We start from the raw sequence: 16036 nt of genomic DNA, 5'->3' as shown, positions 1-16036 counted from the left end.
GCCGAGGGTACCAAGTGCTAACTTTTAACAATTATCATTAATTCGTTACGTACTCAGTACTCAGTTTCTAGTCCAGCGCAAGATGTTATATAATGTGGGGTAAATGCGGGGTATGAGAAATGGCCCTTAGCCTCCTTCGGTTCCTTATCTTTCCCTCGATGATTCCAAATAATTAAGGTAATGTCAATATGTACCCTCGATCCTGCAAATGAAATATTTACGAGGTGTGGCCACATGCGGGTGCGAACACTGGGAAGGATGTCAGGAAGAATAGTTTGTCACGATGCAACGCCCAGGCTTACTGCAGGGTATATCATAGCAAGACATGGCATAGTGAAGGAGGATCAGTTGTCTGCCTCCTTTGTCTTGTGAAGAGTTTCTAGTGCTGCAGCCTTTGCCTCCATTAGGGAGGCTACTTGTGAGCCTTCAACAGACATTTCCTGTCGGTCCTCATGCACAAGTAGCGGTGCTGCAGGCATAGGTGCAGACTTGGACCGTTTCATCATTTTGGCTAGCAGCTCCGATACACCACCTATACTCCTCTTTCTGCGGTGTTCCTGATCAGCACGGATTTTGGCCTCTTCGAACTGGCGACCCCATATGATAAGTTGTCTGCGAAACCCGATATTTGGCGCAACTATTCCACGCTTTGCTTGGACATGCTTAATGGTCTCCAAAGCGTGCATCGGTGTTGTTGCGACGAGATAAGCGCAAATCAAGATAGGTGATCTCGAGATCCCCTGGAAACAGTGGACCTACGAGGGGTACCTCTGTTGGTTCCTACAAATTAAGAGCTTAGCGATCCAAGGCGCACCAAGACTTTTGTGTCTTCCTTATCCAGCGCCTCCTTGATAAACTCCACCACGGGATCGAACCATCCGCAAATCTGCTCCTCGGCTAAATCGCGCACGGGAACGTGGAAGACCTGGACGTGCGGTGGAAATACGCCCGTGATATCAAAATCGATAGCAGATACGACGTGTGTGATACCGAGACGTGCGAGGTTGCCTGGTGTGCGAGCGGTGTGGTAATCGGTAAGATAGAGGCGGGGAGTTATGGCCGTTGCTGCGCGTCCGTGAGACGGGTCTTCGTCGTTCCTTGAGCGTCGAGAAGTTGTTTTTTGGATGAGTGATGATTGCCATGAGGTAGAAGGGAAGGATATCATGATCTAGGATGGTGCGAAAGAAGTGGTATCTTCAGTAGTGCAACGATGAAGCTCCTCCGGTCGAAGCTGAGAATTTTATAGGTCCAGGTCGACCTCCGGATCAACTCAATACCTCAATAAACGAGACCTATGCAGGTTTCTCAGCTGTCGTAACTCATCGGGCAGTGCACAGGTCATTGCATTACATATGCAAAAACAGCCATAAATACAACTCTAAGCTCTTAAATTTGGCGCATAACACGGAAAGCGCGCTCTCATGCCTGGCAGGCCTGAATATGCATCAATATATGTATTTCTTCATCTTACAGGCTGCGAAGTTATTAGCAACTCTTGATCGGAATGGTAGAAGCCTCCAGGCGAATCGGCGATATACGGCCAGTTCACAGACATAACTCACAATAATGCGATGTATGTGATATGATATTTCGATAACCTAAGCCATATGTAGTAGTCATGGCAGGTAATACACGACGTGCCAAGTGTGTGACATGTCCCTGGATACCAGAGGTGAAAGCGTACTGCAACCTTGCTCGCAACTGAATCATGATGCAGCCTTTTGCTCAGCCCGTGCTTTCCGCTGATGTGTAAAATCAGTACAGTCAATTACGGGACTTTTGAGAAGTCAGCCCACCGATCCATTGAGAGCGTACAGCGAGTTCTTGCGGAACTATGTGTGCTTGAGCACTCAGCACATAGAATCGGACACCTAGAAACGTACCTTGGAGTCAACCTATGATGAAAAGTGAGCCCAAGAGTAAATCTTGATTATTTTGACAACGCACCCCCCTCAGCGACCGAGACCGGTTAGTTTGTGGTCTCCTGATACCATTGCGGTGTGCCTTGCGGTTCTGGTTGTGGTTGGTGTGGCTTCGCAAGTTTCAGTTGGATAGATATCTACAAAAATACCAGACGCACTTTTTGGACTTGGCCATGGCGTCGACGTTAGTTTGAGGCTTGGACTCAAACGATTCAATGTGAATCTTAATGACCGCGTTGGAATCAGGTATATCGAATGATGTGGCTGAAGAACTGTCTAGTTGGTTGTCCCACGGCTCGGCAAACCCCGAAGGCATTACTTTGGTAAGCTAGATTAGTAATACATGACTTCTTACATCATTTCAAGGTTGTAGGAACTCGACGTATATCATTCAAACCACTATGTCGAAACATCACCCCGGTGAGTCTCCTCTCCTGTGACTCTAGAACAGATAATTGAACAAACTGATACAGATTTGATTATGTGCCGGCGCCAGCCTGGTATCGGTGAGTACATCATAAATCGATCCGGTGGTGATGTTACTCATCTTTTATCTTATGAATGCTTCAAGCTATTGGCAGATTGTGTGAGAAGTGTGATGGTAAATGGTACGCCAAGCAACACTATCTTTCGTGCTATCAACTAATACGCAGAGACAGTCCTGTCTGTGATTCATACGTTCGACCTGAAACACTCGTCCGGATATGTGACGAGTGTAATTTTGGTACATATGGAGGAAGGTGTATTATCTGCGGATCACCAGGTGCGTTACAACTATTCGTGCGTTTAGAGCATAGATCATTCGTATTCTCGTAGGTATCTCAGATGCGTACTACTGTGCAGAGTGCACGCGGTTAGAAAAAGACAGAGACGGATGCCCGAAGATCGTGAATTTGGGTGCTAGTAGGACAGATTTATTCTACGAGAGACGCAGACTAGGTCAGTATTGCGTGGTTGAAAAGCTTCTCGTCAGCTGCTAACATAAGCTTTTGTCCCATCCAGGCTTTAAGAAGAGCTAGCCTTACACATACTACACTTTGTGCGACTTTACTCATGAGTTGCACCAGATTTTGCGCTCCAAGATGTCTGTATTTCATTATACGAAGACGGGGTAGGAGTAGGTATGCACTCGATTGGCTACCCAAACGCGTAGAACATTAAGAATATATATATATCGGTATACATCTAGCAGTACACTGGGAAAGGGATAATAGGCGGGCTGTCGTTGGGGTTTTCCAGGTTTGCGAATCGCCTATGTTCTCATTAGATGACATTACGTGAAAGCTGTAAGAACAACACACCGGAATTGAACCATGTCGACCTTCTCATGTGTTAGTAGATGGATGATGATGTAGGATACGGAAAACGTACAGGTGCCTTAAATACAACAAATATGTGCGTCTCGTCATGAGTGTCAAGAGATTCACATTCTCCACATAGGTCTTTCGCGCAATACGCACAACGGTACCATGCTCCTTGAATACGCTCCATACAGCGATCGCAAAGCGCCGTGGAGTGAACCAAATGATAGAGATGCTCTGTGAATCTTTAATGTGAGTGTGAAAGCTCATCAGTATGGTTGACAAACCTTGTGGATCTGCGTTGGGTGCGAGGCCACCAACAGGACCTGCCGGGACCTTGTACCTACCAACGTGTCACGGAATAACCTCGATGAATTGTTACAATTCAAAGCTCACAGTTTCGGAAGGAAACCAGACGGTGACTCGAGTTGTACATTAACAGGTCTCGGTATCTTGAAAAAAGAGTGCATTGGGTCATGGACGGCATATGACTTCTGCTCGCATGATTGGCACTTAACATTCGTGATGAGAGCAGTGTAAGTGTGTAATTACAATGCACATACCAAGCTATATGCAGTGGGTGAAGAGGGGCATGTAGCACATTGATACCGTGTACCAATTATTGTCTGGAGAGTCGTCAGCCCTTCATGGGAGTATGATTGCGAGGACCAAACCTGGTTGCAGCCCTTGCAGGACAAGTGGTGGTTCAGCGACTCGCCATCGAGCGCACTTCGGGCATGTCTCGAGCCAACGACCGTCTGAGCATATGAAGAGTATACGGAGCCTGGTTTGGAGCGGGATGCAGTCAAAACATGTGCTGCGTCCCTGCCTGTCCATAAATGGATGGCACGGCGGCTGGCCGTTTGCACTTCTGTTGTTTCGAGTGGATAGGGAATCTTGAAAAAAATGAGCAATGTGTTCGACCCTGAGAAAGATAACAGATACCTTTATCATAATATGCGAGGATATGTGCCCCCCGTCCGAGGAGTCCAAATTGCCTGGAAGTCCTGCAGACTCGCAATTGGAGCAAATGTCGATGGAGTCGCAGATCGCGCAGTGGAATCGGGCACCAAGAATATCCTGTAAACAACTGAAATTCATCAGGTGCTGTAATCATGTCGCCATAGGCCACCTACTGTGCACACTTGACGCCGGGATGTTTCATAGCTACAAATATAGCAGTGAGAGAGGACAGACAACTGTTGCTTAAAACACTCACAACGTTCCTCATTATTGTCGTTTGACATTATCATTGGTAGAGCATGTGAATATTCTGGTTCACTTCTAGACCTAACAGACTTTTCCGTGACTACCAGGAATGCATGTGAAGGGTGTATATCGTGGACTTGGCTGCCCAACCAGGTATTAGTTCAATCTCCATCGCACAAAAAGCCACTTGCCTGTAACACGCTCGACATAGATTGAATTTCTGACATGATGTACATTTATACCGCTGGTTCGCGATGGCTGAATTGCAAGTCGAACATTTACAGATATGCATATCATCTTGCTCTGTGAAGAATGAAGGTAAAGATGTCGTTCCAATGTCGCCGTATATTCCATTATATGCTTACCTACGTCTTCCCATCCATGATGGCCCCAGACCTTTTCAAAATACGCATGTCTGAGCTGGCCTTTCTGTCTGGGAGCGGAGCGACTCCACGATGATAAATCGTCTTCCGGAGACGATTCTGCACCTGATCCATTCCGCCGCTCCGTGCTTGCACGAAGCGCATGTATCACGCCAGCCGATTCAACACATCCCGAGCACAGTTCAAAGCCCATAGTAGACGACTCGGATCCATGGCGAAATCTGAAACCTGACCGTGCACTATATAATGTAGGGCTTGACGAAGAGGAACCGGGTAAGGAAGGGAGTGGCTTGTTGTGTTTGTGTTCGCTGCGCGTCTGCGGTGACCCGCTTAATGTGACAGAGTCGAAGAACGTAGATGGGGATGGTGAAGATGACAGGAGTGTGTGATGAGGATGAGGGGGATAAGAATGTAATGGCTCTAAGTCTCTGGCCTTTCCTTTGCCTAGATCAGAGTCTGAACCGTTGCGGAGCACGATGCTTGCCAGAGGTTCCTTCTCACCACACACCGCACAGACGTACCGAATGCCATCTAGCATGACTCCACAGTCTGAACAAGTAGTGAGCGAGCCTGGAGGAGGTCCTGGAGGTGCAACAAACTGGAGCACCTCTGGTGGAATGTCGGGAGCGATTGGGTATGGAGCTTGGTCAGATTTGGAGGAGAGTGGGGGAAAACGCTTATATGAATCAGGGATGTTATCGGAATGATCATTATCTGCTAGCTTTTGTTGCGAAGCAATCCACGTAAGCTGCATGCTGTTTGGCCGCGGGGGCGAACCGTTAAAGGGGTCAGCGTCATACTTTACACTCAAATTGTCCTCGTAACCCGAGTCATGTGTCGTAGAACTTGCACCAGTATACGAGTAGTAGTATTTCCCGCGAGGATCTCGTTCCAGTGCAAGATCCCCATCCATGTTGTTAGATGGAATGTGCTCGTCAGAATATGTTAATGATATTGACCTCGAATCAGATTCCGAGGGCTCAGGTGTTGCCCCGAGCATGGCTTTGATTGTGCGCGCATTTTGATCGCGCAACCACGCCGCCCCTCTGTCCTGAGCAGAACGCGCCAATGCTATGTCAATCGGCGTAGGAGAGCATGACCGATGTGAAGGGGCCATGTCAGATGCTGACGCATCAGGGTGCTCCTGGAGCTTGAGTCGTTCAAATGCAACTACAGGGTCTTCTAGAACGCGTTCTTCAGTGAAGAACTGGTGATTGTCTGCGAATGGACCCTCGTCATGCATTGTTTGATCTTCCACCGCTGTCGAATCTCTTTGGGATGCCGAACAACCGGTAACACTGTTCTCGGGTATAGAAAACGAGTCTTGATGTTTGACCAAGTCATCCGAACGCGGTGTGATAGGGTGCACTGTCGACCCTTTTGCAAAGCGCCAATTGGTATCTCTCGAGCTCACTGTCACTGAATCATCGTCAACTTCCCCTCCTCCAACGGACCAGCTTAATTCGCCTTCGCTCCTGTTACGGCCTTTGTATTCTTCCATGCTGGCGAGACTTGATGTGTCGCTTAGGCTCGGGCCATCGTAATCAACAGTGATGTGAACACGTAGCGTTATCCGTCTGCTTCCGAAGCTGCGGCCAGATAGAATTGATGCTGCAGAGGAAAGCGGAGGATCATCAGATCCAGCCTGGAAGTATTGAATGGCTTCTGTGAGATCGGATTCTGTGGTGATATCGGTGATTTCGCCGTCATCGTCCTTGTACGCAATCACATATGAAGTCGCATAAAGTGAGAAACACTGCTCAACCTGACCGATGGTGTGGAAGAAGAGAATATGAATGATAAGCCTTAAATTTAATGACCAAAGAGACGCACTCTGTTCCTCAGCAGCTCGTATGAGCAATTCCTAGCGGAAGCAAAGCTTATCCGCTTGTTCCATCTATCGAAGGCGCACTTGACGACTAGGGGTCTGTCTGGTCTAACATGCATCTTTCTTGCAGGTTATATCACCTTGGCCTAAGTGACCTTCCAACCAAAGGAGGCGCACGTTCCGCAGTCAAGTCAGCACTGTGCTCATCCCGCGCTGGTAATTTCAAGTTGCCGATAATCAAAATGGGAAATCTCCTATCTACTGGACGCTCATTGTTACTGTGCACTAAGGATGTGAGCCTCTCTCTATATATATAAAGTTACAAACGAGCGAAGAACAAGAGACATTGTGCGCATATACAATGATATGATGCCGAAAAGTACTAGGACAAATGGAAACTGCCAACTCCTTCTTTCATCGCAATGCGTAATTTCTCTCGCATCACTACTTTTGAACTATACTCCGGTAGCTTCAGGTAATTGACACAGGTCATTACACTTGGCAGGTAATCATCTGCCACAAGTGGTGGTTCGTGTGGTTTGCGAACGACAGTGAGTGGAGGGTTAAGACCACGGAACCCTTTGAACACAGCGTCAGCCAGTCTTGAGATGAGATGTAACGAAACACACCTCCGATAGGAAGTTTCGGGCTTCCTGTGATAAACTGAAGGAAATCACGGCGAGCTAAGGCATCAAAGTCCGACATGATCCCTACGAGCTCACGAATAGCACGACTCTCGCTGTGGAAGCCATGGTCGGCTTTGATAGCTTCATTCAACGCTAAAGTCTTATTGTCAGCCAGGTTGACACCAGTACAAAAATTCACGTACTCTCAACTCCCCAGTCTTCGTCTGAGTTACCAAATAACATGACCAACTCGTCCGCCGAGAACGCCTGCAAATCAGAAATTGGGAACACCTTTGAGAAGCCCTCTCGGAACGCCTTGGCCTGTGGCTGAACGCCAGTGCCAATAATTGCATCCAGGACCTCGTGAATGTATTCTTCTGCATTTTCCGAAGTCACAGGAATGTTACGTCCGCCAGGCTATAACATGCATTATGACCCACTTGAATAATGACAACAAGATGAGACTCACCCGAAGCTCGATGTCGTATCCGGGAACTGTGAAATCAAGCGCAAGATCTTCGACATTGACAATATCCATTAATGCAACCTTGCGGAAGAGCTAGATATCGCGGAGGTAAGAAAACTTCTAGTCATGACGTGGTAAATCAGCCAGAATACCTTCTCACTCTGCCCTTTCATGGACGCGTAGCTCTGGAGTTTGGAGAGAGAGCTGGCAAGTTCATTGTCCACAAGCTGGACACGATCATATGAGTACAGTGTCTTATTCGCACACAATATTTCTTACTTTCAGGGACTCGATGGTCAAAGGCACTTCCTCCCCTAGCACAAGTTTAACGAAAATCTTGTTGACTGAGAGGTCTATAATGCGGGAGTCCAACATTGCCTTCGCCACATATTGGCCAACAACTCGGAGGATGTGCGTCCGTTTTCTACCACTAGACGTCAGATATACAACAGCCATTTGGGCTAGAGAAGCACTCACTGTCCCCCATCATTTGCAATGTCGTCAGGGCTAATAGGGGCAGGATAGAGTCCCGTAGGGTGATGAACATATATGCCAGGAGCAGCTGAGTCGGCATCTCGCCATATCTTGAGATCTCTCCTGGCAAATTCCTTCGAAACGAGGGAATAAAACTCAAGAGTAGGTCCAAGCCCAGTCCCAACCTCATCAAAATACTCCACTTCCAAGATCGAGGATGAAGACCCATAGAGCTCGAAAACCTTGACCGCTGACTCCAGTATGTGTTTACGAGAGATACGGACCTTCTGGCGCTGCAGCCGTCCAAGAAAACCGATACCCTCATCTCGCCGCGAGCTGTCCTGGCTGCGGCCTTGCTGGCTTTGCCACTTCAGAATAAGGCGAGCGTATCCAAAAGAAGTCGATTGGAGGTAGTTGTACCTAGTGGCGAATGGAAAGAGGAAAGGGAAATTTTGTGGCAAGTCAAGTGCCCAGTCGGGTAAGCATGAACTGAATAGAGTAAGCAACTGCAAGTATATAAAAGGAACGACTGAATCACCTGACTACGATCATCGGTTCCTCCAGCTGACGAGTGAGTTTAGCAGTTAACTTGTTGTTAATGAACGTAGACTCCGAGAGCGCGCGACGATCTAACGGTCTGGCTGGCCGTTGGGCTTCCGCAGCATTCAATCTATGCAATACGCGAAGCAAACGGAGAATCTTGGCATGAGGGGCATCATCCGGGAGGGAAGAAAGGATGGGACTGGGTGATCGGATTTTAGATGCCGAGGTGTCTGCACGAGCTGTCAATATCATCAGATTCAGCAACACCAATCAGGTTACTGGTGCCTACATTCTTGGCTCGGGGGAGGACCATTTACTTTCTTGAACTTGACTGTATAGATTCCCTGCCACATGGAGCTAGATGGCACAGGTCCAAGCTTCTTACGGATTTCATGCTGATGAATGGCGCCATATATTGTCAGGTCAAGGGGGAGAAGGTGGTCATCCATCGAGAACTCAAGGTGCCAGTCCGACGGTTTGGCTTTTAGAGCAGCTGCATACGAGGTTTTATTCGGATTGGGCGGTCTAGATGATGAAATCGAAGGTGCTGTACTTGGAGTTGCAACTCGTGTTCCATCAGGAGTCTGCGCTTCCACTTTGCTACCGTCTGAGGATGTGTCGGATGAGTAACCTCCTACAGCATTATCGCGATGGCTTACCATCAGCAATGGACAAGGTGACGGTCTTGTCTGCAGCAGAGTCGATGTCATCGTCATCTTCAAATACCTTCCAAGAAAGCGGTCAGCCCCAAAGTTATATGTTTGATTTCGGTAATTACCTCAGCGTCTACCTCATCATCGGTAAAGTCTGATATGAGTCCGCCGTCTTGAATAAGGGCTTCCATGCGTTGGGCTGTAGATTGAGGGGCAACAGATGATGACGAGCCAGTATGCACTGAACCGATGGCAGGCACTGTTGCGGAACTGCCCTCGCTCTTGTCACCTAATGGTCCGCCATTCTTAGCGCTGAGTCTTAAACTCCGGCGTCGGCCAATCTCCGAGGAGCCAGCGGCAGGTGTTTCAGAAGCAGGTTTTGTAGCACTGCTAGACTCTGCAGGCTTGCTTGCTTGTATTGGGGCTTCCGGAGGATTGCGCGAACTTGCTGGGCCAAACCCAGAGGCTGCCAAAGCTGCTAACATTCCAGACAGTCCTCCGGTTGACATCAACCCCGTAATTCTGGGACGCAAGTAATCATTTAATGCTTGGAACGTTGCGATGGCATGGATAGAAACCACCATGTTCTGGAGGTTGCGAGGAATGTCAGACTCATTATCTGCAACTAGACGAAGGCGAAGTTGTCGGGCAAGGAGAGATGGTGAACTTCGCTTGGAATCTACCGCACGTTAAGTTTGACACAGAAAGGAGAAGGATCGGCATTGTACTCACCGTCTGTTCCTTGTGAAACAGTGACGACATCAAAGTCCTCCATTCTCGTGAGACTCTCCTGCAGCTTCTTCACCAAAACAGTAAGTGGAGACTGAGTAACAGTCCCACCTCTCGGGATACGGCTAAATGCATCATACAATAACTCTTGGCGTCGTTTGCTAGTGACTGTCATAAAGTAAATTAAGCCATCCGATAAAACGTGGCAGTGATTCGTACCTGTACTCCTGGCAGCGTCAGTAGCAAAGCGCAACAACCCGTCGACAGCTCCGCTCTGCAAAAGCTCGAAGCTTGAGACAGAAGAGTGGGATGTGAAATGATCTGCAATGTCCCTCAATGCAGACACCATGGCCGACTCGCCCACATCTGGAGTAGCAAGTCTATCGACAAGACGGCGAAGTTCATCAAAGGCATTATCTTCGTCTCCCTCCTCCTGTCCCAAAGAATACTTGAAGCGGATGACTCGGGCCCGTAAAGTAATTGCATCCTCGGGCTCCAAAGAAAGCGAGTGAAGCTTTTTGTACCCAGGTATCGTAGAGGAAATATGAAGAGGAATGTTCACAGGGTCCGCTACGATGGTGCCATCTGAATCCTTAGATTTCATGGAAGTTAGTGTTCTTGCAGCAAGTGATTCGATTTCGTGGAATACTCCTTCTCGCCGCAGGACAGGGCGGTATTCCGCTGGAAGCTTCTGTAGCAGAAGATCGACGAGCTGAAGTGCACCAATGACTAGTGAAGGATGATCCTTAGACGATAGAATCGATGAGGCAAAACTCGCAACAGGTACTAGCTATATTTCAAAATCAGACGGGGCTATAAAACAAACAAAAAAAGATACTCGCATTAAATGCGTCCTTCAGCGCCTCCCCTTCAAGGAAACCTACTGCCTTCAGTAGACCTGTCAAAGTTTTAACCCGGACGGGAGTAATTACGCTAGCAGCATATACGTCTATCAAGATGGGCACCATTAACTGCATAAATCGTCCGACAACCTCCGGCTTGGAACGTAGAAGCTCAGAACGATCTGCTACTGCAGGCTCAGCGACAGAGGTTAAAGGAAGAATGTCGTCAGGATCCTGCATTTGAAAGTCATTCATGCTGGTATCCTGAAATGGTTCTGCTGCAGGTGTTGCTTGCGCCGATGTGTCAGGGCTTGGCTGATAAGGTGCGAATACAGCCTGACGCGCAGCAGCGCGATCAGCCTTGGTTTTAGCTTTTACCATCCGTGACAATGCCTTGTCGGTATAGCCCTTGTGATCAAACACGCCATCTTCAAAAGGTGTGAGTAGGCAATCATGTTATTACGAGATTCTCAGGCGTACCTTTTGGAAGAGGAGGCATTAGTTCGGACACCAGACTGAGGGCTTCTTCCACTTGCTCCTTGGATCGGTGGGCAAGATTCTCCATGACTGTCATATGAGTCACATCGCCAGCCAGCCCTTGGCCACCTTGCTCGCCCCCACCGCCAGATGCTGAGGGGAGAACTCCCGTCAGGATCTGGTAAAGTGTATCAACGATGTCTGCCTGAAGTAGATTGAGGGTAATCTTTGGGCTTGCGCGGGCGGCTGTTGCCAGTGCCTTCAAGAGTAAAGTGAATGTATTAGCAGCAATCAAGGGGGAACCTCCGGCTGGCATAAGAAGTAAGTTGATCGCACGAATGGCGGTCTCATCCAGCAGGCTTTCCAGGTTCTCCGTCGCGGAGCGATGATAAGAGTCCACAACTCTGATGACGCACAGGCATGCAAATTCAACCAGCCTCTGGTCAGAATAGCCAATGCAATTGCGAATAATGGGCCAGACGCCAAGAATCATCTGGAAATGATCCGGCGAGATATTTCTGCAACAATTCGCAGCAGCTTGCAGCGCAGTCCTTTGTACAGCGATGGAGAAGAAGTCTAGATAGTTCAGCAGTGCCGCTAAACCATTTTCTCGTACGATGGAGCTAGGGAACTCTTCGGATATTTTTTCCAGTGTCTGAAATACAATTTAGGGGAGAATGTGGCATTGCAACTGAGGGACTCACGCTCAGAGTCTGTTCTGCGAGATCAATATAAGATATCTCAATCAACTTGCTGCAAAGGACCGGTATTGCGCCGTGATAGACAACGGAGTGGGCTACACCAGGCAGAGCCTCCATCAGATTTGCCAGGCAACGACATGCCAGCATCTGCGCTTCGAGATTCTCATCGCCCTGGTATGTTCCACCCCCGCTCATCGCCAATGCAGCAGCTAGAGCCGCGTCCTCGTCATGATCATCCCCATCATCACCACCGTCGTCGTCTTCGTCTTCATCTGCGCCGCGCCCACCAAGGATCTTCACGAGTTCCCTTACAAACTGTTCCACTTGGAACGAGCCTGCTAAAGTGTCTTCCGTGCTTATGCTGAGGAGCTCACTAAGCTCCTGCAGTGTCACCAAGCGAGTGGTTGGGCTCGCGGTTGATTTTATATTATTCAACATGGTCTTGAGTCGGCTTGAGAGGGAAACCATGTATGATCCAAATTGGCGATAATCTCCAAAGATTGCCATCGCAGCAGATTCGTCTAGGCCAGCAAATCCACGAGTAGCACCAACTGGTAAGCGTCCTTCTTCATCCCCGTTGTCGTCGCCTTCGCCATCACCACCGTTATCTTGGTCATCCATGGCGACGTCATCGTCATCACAGCCGTCAGGTTGTTCTTCATAGGCAGGTTCATCGGGCCTAACTATCGTAGTATCAAGCATCGCAACGTCTTCGTCAGCCATCTTCGAAGAGCCTGCAGAAGCGCCAACTTTGCTTTTCGTCGCTGCTTTCGCTTTACTCGGTGATGACCTGTAACGTAACATGTGAGCAAATCCAGGGCGAGAGAGGCTGAATACAAACTTGGGTCTTCTAGGCATGGGTGCGGAGGCAGAGGTTGAGGCGTCTGTTCTTGATCTCAAGGAATATGCTGTAGTTCTTGTGCGCTTAGAAGATAAGGTAGTGCTCTGCCCCTCTTCTTCTGAATCCGGTTCTGGAGCGGCGCGCTTCTTGCCTTTGCGGTCTTTTGTTGGTTCGGTAATTGCAAGTGATGGGGCGGATGTAGAGGGAAGTGTCGCTCGATGTGCTCTGCTGTCAGGATGTCAGTTAAATATAACTATGGGTGCGGGAACATGTTCGCCGCACCTCTTGCTCACGCGGGCAATTTCTTCTGACGATTCTTTAAACTTTCCGTTTCCTGAACTACCTTCTCGAGTGCGCTTGTTCTTGGCCTGGGTTGTCGACCTAGTTTCACGGGTGCTCTCTAATGGCACTGCTATGTATTGCTCTGCTGAGTCACCTTCCCTATCTTTCGCCTGCTCGCGTTCCTTCTCCTTTTGCTTGGCTGCTTTTACTCTTGCGCTAGAACGTATTGGCTTGAAATCTATAGTCGATACCGACGCCGATGTGGATGGAAAGTGAGCTTGTTCTGATTCTAGTGGCTGCAAGGATACACTGGAGCTTGTGGCTTCTTGCTGATAGATTGGTTGATAGTCCATTAGAACATGCTCCCAGCCATCGATTCTGAAGTTCTGCTAGATGTTGGGAAGCTAGTGGTCAATGAGAAAGAAACGATGCGTCGACGCAATGTTAAAGCCGGTGCTCGAATTCGGGTAGATGCCGCCTGGAGAAGGCGTGCGAAAGCGATGGTGGCGTAACCTTGCGGGATGCCCCGATCACCGAGGGCTTGGGGTTACTACGCAAGGATGCTTACTGCATTCACAAAATTTGATGCTATGTACAGAGTGATCGATATTTATGCAAAATTTTCTGTTAACACTTCCTCGATGCTCTTCACGAAAATATCCACAATCTTCTCTATCTCTTCGGTGGTTGCATTGTACGCAGGGCCGAGCATGAGGTGGTCCCCCTTTGATCCATCGAGCGAGGAGCCACCGACCATGCCCATCACAATAAGTCCATTCTCAAGACAGCGCGCCTGCACCGCCATTGCAAATTGTTGGTCCTTCATATCAATACGGCGTGCCTCGAGGCTGGAGAAGTCGAATTCGACCCCAAAGAAAGCCCCAGCCCCGCGAACATCGAATGTATATGGCGCTGCGAGAGCATTTTGGGACTGTAGGCGGTCTTTCAGCAGCGCAATCATGTGTACGCCGTTCTTCCTGCACTGCACAAGGAGATCCTCTTCAATTATGACCTTCTGCACAGCTAAAGATGCTGCACATGCTAGTGGATTTGCCTGTCAAGAATAAATGTTAATAACCGGCTCTTCGATAACCTCACAGTACCGACCTGATATGTGTGACCATGTTTGAGCAGTCCGGAACTCCCCCTGATCCCTTTCGCAACTTTAGGCGAGATGAGAACAGCACCTATGGCAGCGTAACTGTGGCCCAATCAGTAACATTAAAAGAGAAGGGATGTGTAACACTCGCCCACCACCCAAACCCTTGGCTACTGCCTGCAGGTCAGGTGCAGCACCATCACCGAAGCTCTGCCAAGCGTGCATGGTGCCCATTCCTGGCGAACCCCACCATCAATAGTGGTCAAGATCAACATATCGAGATCACTTACGGCCCATGCCAGACATTACCTCATCGAGCATGAAAAGGGCACCATATTTGTGACAGACTGATTTCATGGCGTTGAAGTATCCCTTTGGTGCACTCACAACCCCTGTTGTCGCACCAACGACAGTCTCCGCGACGACTACCGATCGTCAGATTTTGAAAGGAGTAAATCATGACGACAATGACGTACAGCCGATTACGGTCTCGGGACCGAGTTCGATAAACTTGTCCTCGAGTTCTTGTCGGAGTCGCTCGACGTACTGCTCCTCCGTCTCATCTGGTTTTTGGAACCTCTTTGCAAATGCTGGGGAAACGTGGTGGAAATTCTGGTGGTCTAAAATAGCCTCATACGGCGCACGGCGGCCAGGATGGTATGCAAGGGACAGATTACTTAGGGTATTTCCATGAAAGGACAGTTGACGGGCAATGTAGTTCGTCCGTTTCGGCTGCCCGACCTCGAGATAATACTGCATTTATGTTCATGAGCCCTTGGCCTACGCCTCCACAATACCAACACACCTGTCTCGAGAGTTTGACAACAGTCTCCATTGCTTCAGAACCTAAATTGGTAGTGGTCAGTAAGGTTCAAGCAGAGTTCTATGGCAATACCTCCAGATAAGAATGCGACCTGCTCAAAGACACCGTCGCTGGTATCCACGAGCAGTTTAGCTAGCTCCTCTGCAGGAGGGCTGGAAAGCTGCATATTGTATACATCTATTCATGATCAGTCACTCGTGTTAAGGAGTGAAGAGAAAGACATTACATGACATGACATCGATTTGATCTTTTAGGGCTCTGACTACCTTGGGATGGTTTCCGCCGATGCAAGTCACAGCGGCACCGCCGATCCCATCGATGACACGTCGACCATCCTCCAGATCGATGTAAACACCATCAGTGGCGATGGCGATGGGAGGTGTCCATGGCGTTCTATGTAAGATAGATGTAGGACGAGCGTTCATGTTGTAAGTCGAGGGATCGATAATCTTGATATGAGCTCAAGCCAGAGCACGAACCTGGACGGGTGGTTATTATAAGAGCGGTATCGTAAATGAAGACAACCCCACAAAAACCGATACCCTGGTGGCCCTGTCTAAAGGAGCAGCGGCGCTCCTTCGACTAGTCGAACTTAATCTAGATTAAAACTCCAAGTCGGTTAACATATTATAAAACCAGGCTTGGCTAGCCCTGTAGCTGGAATAATATCGAGTTCACGATAAATCGCTTTCGATTTGATACGTAGTGCCGATAGAATCCGAATCAGCAGACTCGGAGTTGCGTGTCAATGACTCAAAGTCGTGTCAAACGCCGATCGCCAATTTGGGATCCTACTTTGTTCAAACTTTGTTTTGTCTCACTCCTTCTACACAAGTA

The 16036-nt window shown here is 48.6% G+C and overlaps 5 protein-coding genes across 5 annotated transcripts; 1 reads left to right on the top strand and 4 right to left on the bottom strand.

The window, feature by feature from the left end:
• Positions 1-95: 95 nt before the first annotated feature.
• On the bottom strand, positions 96-1325 carry F5891DRAFT_206527 (protein-tyrosine phosphatase-like protein). The gene is made up of 4 exons (XM_041370894.1): positions 815-1325; positions 303-755; positions 222-249; positions 96-164 (listed from the first exon to the last, which is right to left on the bottom strand). The coding sequence occupies exons 1-2, from the start codon at positions 1163-1165 to the stop codon at positions 345-347; spliced, it is 762 nt and encodes a 253-aa protein (XP_041233161.1). The 5' UTR covers positions 1166-1325; the 3' UTR covers positions 96-164; positions 222-249; positions 303-344.
• A 38-nt stretch (positions 1326-1363) lies between these two features.
• Positions 1364-2191, bottom strand: F5891DRAFT_996188 (ribosomal L29e protein family-domain-containing protein). Its single transcript, XM_041378349.1, has 5 exons — positions 2081-2191; positions 1948-2032; positions 1884-1895; positions 1797-1832; positions 1364-1742 (listed from the first exon to the last, which is right to left on the bottom strand). Exons 1-5 carry the CDS (start codon positions 2095-2097, stop codon positions 1707-1709), a joined length of 186 nt encoding a protein of 61 aa, XP_041233160.1. The 5' UTR covers positions 2098-2191; the 3' UTR covers positions 1364-1706.
• Positions 2192-2277: 86 nt separating this feature from the next.
• Positions 2278-3098, top strand: F5891DRAFT_206417 (PHF5-like protein). Its single transcript, XM_041370893.1, has 6 exons — positions 2278-2342; positions 2396-2428; positions 2494-2530; positions 2582-2685; positions 2739-2861; positions 2925-3098. Exons 1-6 carry the CDS (start codon positions 2324-2326, stop codon positions 2939-2941), a joined length of 333 nt encoding a protein of 110 aa, XP_041233159.1. The 5' UTR covers positions 2278-2323; the 3' UTR covers positions 2942-3098.
• Positions 3099-3107: 9 nt separating this feature from the next.
• Positions 3108-6762, bottom strand: F5891DRAFT_1124497 (uncharacterized protein; the record flags this gene model as incomplete). Its single annotated transcript, XM_041363898.1, has 13 exons — positions 3108-3174; positions 3224-3243; positions 3294-3460; positions 3511-3566; positions 3620-3735; positions 3787-3849; positions 3898-4119; positions 4169-4313; positions 4360-4390; positions 4443-4573; positions 4624-4735; positions 4798-6580; positions 6649-6762. The coding sequence occupies 13 exons, from the start codon at positions 6760-6762 to the stop codon at positions 3108-3110; spliced, it is 3027 nt and encodes a 1008-aa protein (XP_041233158.1).
• A 98-nt stretch (positions 6763-6860) lies between these two features.
• Positions 6861-15952, bottom strand: F5891DRAFT_1098646 (uncharacterized protein). The gene is made up of 27 exons (XM_041363547.1): positions 15730-15952; positions 15426-15678; positions 15272-15376; positions 15182-15222; positions 14853-15129; positions 14667-14801; positions 14522-14612; positions 14385-14478; positions 13912-14331; positions 13278-13507; positions 12996-13223; positions 12158-12944; positions 11457-12108; positions 10977-11404; positions 10354-10924; positions 10138-10302; positions 9531-10084; positions 9412-9478; positions 9042-9359; positions 8748-8991; positions 8213-8698; positions 8015-8159; positions 7888-7962; positions 7739-7828; positions 7473-7686; positions 7273-7422; positions 6861-7222 (listed from the first exon to the last, which is right to left on the bottom strand). The coding sequence occupies exons 2-27, from the start codon at positions 15622-15624 to the stop codon at positions 7026-7028; spliced, it is 6963 nt and encodes a 2320-aa protein (XP_041233157.1). The 5' UTR covers positions 15625-15678; positions 15730-15952; the 3' UTR covers positions 6861-7025.
• Positions 15953-16036: the final 84 nt, after the last annotated feature.

Source organism: Suillus fuscotomentosus (assembly GCF_016647785.1).
Source record: "Suillus fuscotomentosus strain FC203 chromosome Unknown F5891scaffold_2, whole genome shotgun sequence".
NCBI classification, from domain to species: Eukaryota; Fungi; Basidiomycota; class Agaricomycetes; order Boletales; family Suillaceae; genus Suillus; species Suillus fuscotomentosus.
This window is presented reverse-complemented; position numbering and strand designations above follow the sequence as displayed.

What these genes read in the sequence shown, in the direction of transcription:
- F5891DRAFT_1098646 (XM_041363547.1), bottom strand. Translation starts at nt 15,624, where the DNA reads ATGAACGCTCGTCCTACATCTATCTTACATAGAACGCCATGGACACCT. An exon ending in GAACCGATGATCGTAGTCAG is followed by an intron (nt 8,699 to 8,747) that starts GTGATTCAGTCG and finishes TACTCTATTCAG; the next exon opens with TTCATGCTTACCCGACTGGG. An exon ending in CGAAGACTGGGGAGTTGAGA is followed by an intron (nt 7,423 to 7,472) that starts GTACGTGAATTT and finishes ATAAGACTTTAG; the next exon opens with CGTTGAATGAAGCTATCAAA.
- F5891DRAFT_996188 (XM_041378349.1), bottom strand. An exon ending in TGTACGCTCTCAATGGATCG is followed by an intron (nt 1,743 to 1,796) that starts GTGGGCTGACTT and finishes TTTACACATCAG; the next exon opens with CGGAAAGCACGGGCTGAGCA.
- F5891DRAFT_206417 (XM_041370893.1), top strand. An exon ending in GAGAAGTGTGATGGTAAATG is followed by an intron (nt 2,531 to 2,581) that starts GTACGCCAAGCA and finishes ACGCAGAGACAG; the next exon opens with TCCTGTCTGTGATTCATACG. An exon ending in TATTATCTGCGGATCACCAG is followed by an intron (nt 2,686 to 2,738) that starts GTGCGTTACAAC and finishes GTATTCTCGTAG; the next exon opens with GTATCTCAGATGCGTACTAC.
- F5891DRAFT_206527 (XM_041370894.1), bottom strand. Translation starts at nt 1,165, where the DNA reads ATGATATCCTTCCCTTCTACCTCATGGCAATCATCACTCATCCAAAAA. An exon ending in AGGAAGACACAAAAGTCTTG is followed by an intron (nt 756 to 814) that starts GTGCGCCTTGGA and finishes TACCCCTCGTAG; the next exon opens with GTCCACTGTTTCCAGGGGAT.